Raw genomic sequence first — 3,237 nt, forward strand, 5'->3', positions numbered from 1 at the left:
TTATATTTTGTTGATGCTGGCAGCCGGCAGGGTGGATTTGTCCAAGTCATCAAAGTATGGGTGAGCCATGGCCTCACGGGCTGAGATCCTATTGGGAGGGTTGTAAATCAACATTTTCTGCAGTAAAAAGACAAGAGCAGGAGGTTAGAGGTGACCATGGTCACCATGAGCTTTTAGAACTCTGCGGGAAGTTTTCCAAACATATTTTAGTTTAAACAAGGTTTGTCCTGATCCAATCTCAAGCATAATTCGTGGGCCATTGTTTATGTCAGCTGTCCCACAGGAGGTTATACTTGTGAAGCTGGCTGGTACGTCTCGTCTTTTGCTAGCATGTACGGCAGGGCTATTCAATTGGCGGCCCACGGACTGGTCTGATTTTCATGAAACTTGGTGGGAGGCTGACCGAGGGCCAGGAAAAAAAAGATAATTGCATTCTGAAGTGAATCAATTCATAAGACGAGGCATTAAATTAAGAATATTCACATTAATGGCACCTTCAAGTTGGAACAAAACACATTTGCACACACAGGGTATATGCAGGAATCCTGAAGTCAAATGTAAGACCTTTAAGACTCTTTCCATACATTTTAAGACCTCATCGCCACTTCAAATTTTAACCGGTTACATTGGCGACACACTTTACCTCACATTTACTATATACAGTATTGATTGTCCTTCCTCCTTATCTTCCAACCATTTGGACACAGACTTGCATTCCCCATAACAATGTTGTTTAACAACCGGCGTAAACGGACCTTCGCGCGCTATCAAGCAGTGAGCGTGCGATGTCCTGTTCAGATGACGTCCAATCCAACGGGATGCCATAAATAAACTACACAGAATCACACTACACACCTACGCAATGATTACATTCAGGCAGACTGTAGAATACAACCTCTTTGGACGATTCATATACTTATTGAAAACAAGCTACAACATTTAATACCTTGGAATATGCTGTTTAATACTTTATAATAGCCTTAATTTTCGCTAAATTTATTTATCAACTTTTAATAGGGTTAGGCTTTTTAAGACCCAGCGGACACCCTGACACAACTTGAGATCGTATTTCGCAGAAACATGGAGGACAAAATTAAATGTTAAAAAATACATCACCTTCTCTTTATCGTACATGTTATTTTCAAAACAACAAAGAGCTGATGAACACACTGAATTTGGGAGAACAAATCCCCAACACCAGGGACGTGCACAGACATTTTGGGGGGCGGGTGCTCAAGTGAGAAAAAGGGCACTTCCCATAATCATTTATAAAAAAAGTGTTTTAAAACTAAAAGTTAAATATAGTTGCACATCTCTGACTTACTGACCAATTTATTTTAATACCCTCACACTCACGCAATTGTTTAATACTCAACAGAATTCTAAAAAATAAATGCGCTTGCCTCTTAACAATTTAAAAAACTGCTAAATGTACAAGTGTTTTTATGAAGTTGATGAGCGTATATAACAAAAGGTCCTTAATAAGTGCTTTGCGACACTAATGTGTAACGGATAATATTAACGTGTGTAATAAAAGTGTTAACGAAAGTAATCGTGCCGGGGGGGTCTTTCAGCCGCGAACCTTTTTAACGCAAAAAGTCGGTAAAAATTCCTTTACAAAAACTTTGAAGGAGGAATCCCATACTAACCTTTTTAAGGTGTAGGCTCCTTGTTTAAGTTGGGGATAGGTTAAGTACTCAATTTAACGCTTCTTTTTATCAACGATTCGAAGTTTGCCCCTCGGAGCGATTCGATTTGCCTCTTACATGGTAAAAACTGTTAATTACGTCTATTGGATGACTGTTGCGACGGACAGACGGACGTTTAGGTTGAGTGTGTATGTAGTGTGTGTGTGTGTGTTGTGTGTGTGCTGTGGTGTGTGTGTGTTGTGTGCGTGTGCGTGTGTTGTGTGTTGTTGTTGTGTGTGTGACAAACAGGTTGTTGCGGAAACGACCCCCGTATAAGTAAATGTTGTCTGTGGTATGTTAAGGGATTGGGATTGGATGACAAAATAAACATTATAGAGGATTTCCGGAATGTTTATTTTCACACTTTACAACCCGACGGACATGTATATAATAACTTGCTATATATAATATGTGTGACAAGGACCAAAGCGTGACTGGAGTTCGTCGACAAGAGTGACATTTTATAGCGCAGTGTTACTTTCGTCAACATAATTTTTTTCTATCGGATTTGTTAAGGGTCCCTCTAACATTAATCACTCATTATTTGACTTTCCCGTCTTTCAGACTCACGTATAAAACATAGTAGAAGTTTATTTCGAAATAATTTAGTGTTTGGCCCTTGTCAAACGTCTCGACAGAAGCAACTTAATTCAGGTCGGTACTGGAAGTGCGGAGAAAATTGTAGTGACAAACCACTTTTAACTGAGGCCTCCTATGTAGGGAGCCAATATTCGAGGAGGTCTGCTCTGAGGAGAGAGGAGATGTAGCAAACATGGGAGCCAATATCGAGGAGGTGTCTCCTGGAGGCGAGGGGATTTAATCGACATAGAGGGCCAATGCGCGTGGACAGGTCTGTCGGAGGAGCTTATAGCCCTAGGAGCTGCTCGGAAAGCTCCTTTAAACAAAAGGAAGCGCTCTGGACAGCGCGGTTGGTACGCAAAGGCCAGTTCAGCCTCCTGGCCCCTGCGCTTTTAACTCTTCTACTGTTTGTTGATTAAAGGCTCCTGAAGCGCCGGCGCGCACAGACGAACTTGCGCCTGCTGGCCTGACGGGAGGGCTGTCCGGTGCCTGCGCTTCCGGGCGAGTGTGACGCCGCGCTTGTTCCACGCTGGGCGTCCGCGAAATTGAAACCAACACCGAACGAAGTAAATATTGATATTATAAATGATTCATACAACAGGACGAGAACGACGTAACAACTTATGGATTTACTTCTGGTAACAGAGACACAAGTTGACTGAATATCCCGCCTGACAACGCGACCACTCCCTCACACAGCAGAAAGTTGGTCTTCCAACACCCAAAGCTAGGGTCCCGGGTCGTCAGTGTACAACTACGATAGGAACCCGGATTCTATGATTGGACTCAACGACAAACTCGAACCGAGGCGCTACCGTACCGGTTGCCGACACACTTACACACACTTACAAATCCAGGATCTCATTTCCCATGTGCCGAGACATACTTACCCACCACTTACCCCACTTTCCTGTACATCATACATTTCGCGCGAAACTCCCCAGAATTTCTGACCCTATTTCGCGATATA

The 3,237-nt window shown here is 42.8% G+C and overlaps 1 protein-coding gene across 1 annotated transcript in view; it reads right to left on the reverse strand.

The window, feature by feature from the left end:
- The window catches only part of LOC104951613 (isocitrate dehydrogenase [NAD] subunit gamma 1, mitochondrial-like), a 5,201-nt gene continuing 1,964 nt past the window's right edge, over positions 1-3,237 (reverse strand). The window contains exon 4 of the mRNA XM_010778320.1: positions 1-117. Coding sequence (XP_010776622.1) covers positions 1-117 — 117 coding nt within the window. The remainder of the gene's footprint in view (positions 118-3,237) is intronic.

This window comes from Notothenia coriiceps, unplaced genomic scaffold (assembly GCF_000735185.1).
Source record: "Notothenia coriiceps isolate Sejong01 unplaced genomic scaffold, NC01 NC01_scaffold00000339, whole genome shotgun sequence".
Taxonomy (NCBI): domain Eukaryota; kingdom Metazoa; phylum Chordata; class Actinopteri; order Perciformes; family Nototheniidae; genus Notothenia; species Notothenia coriiceps.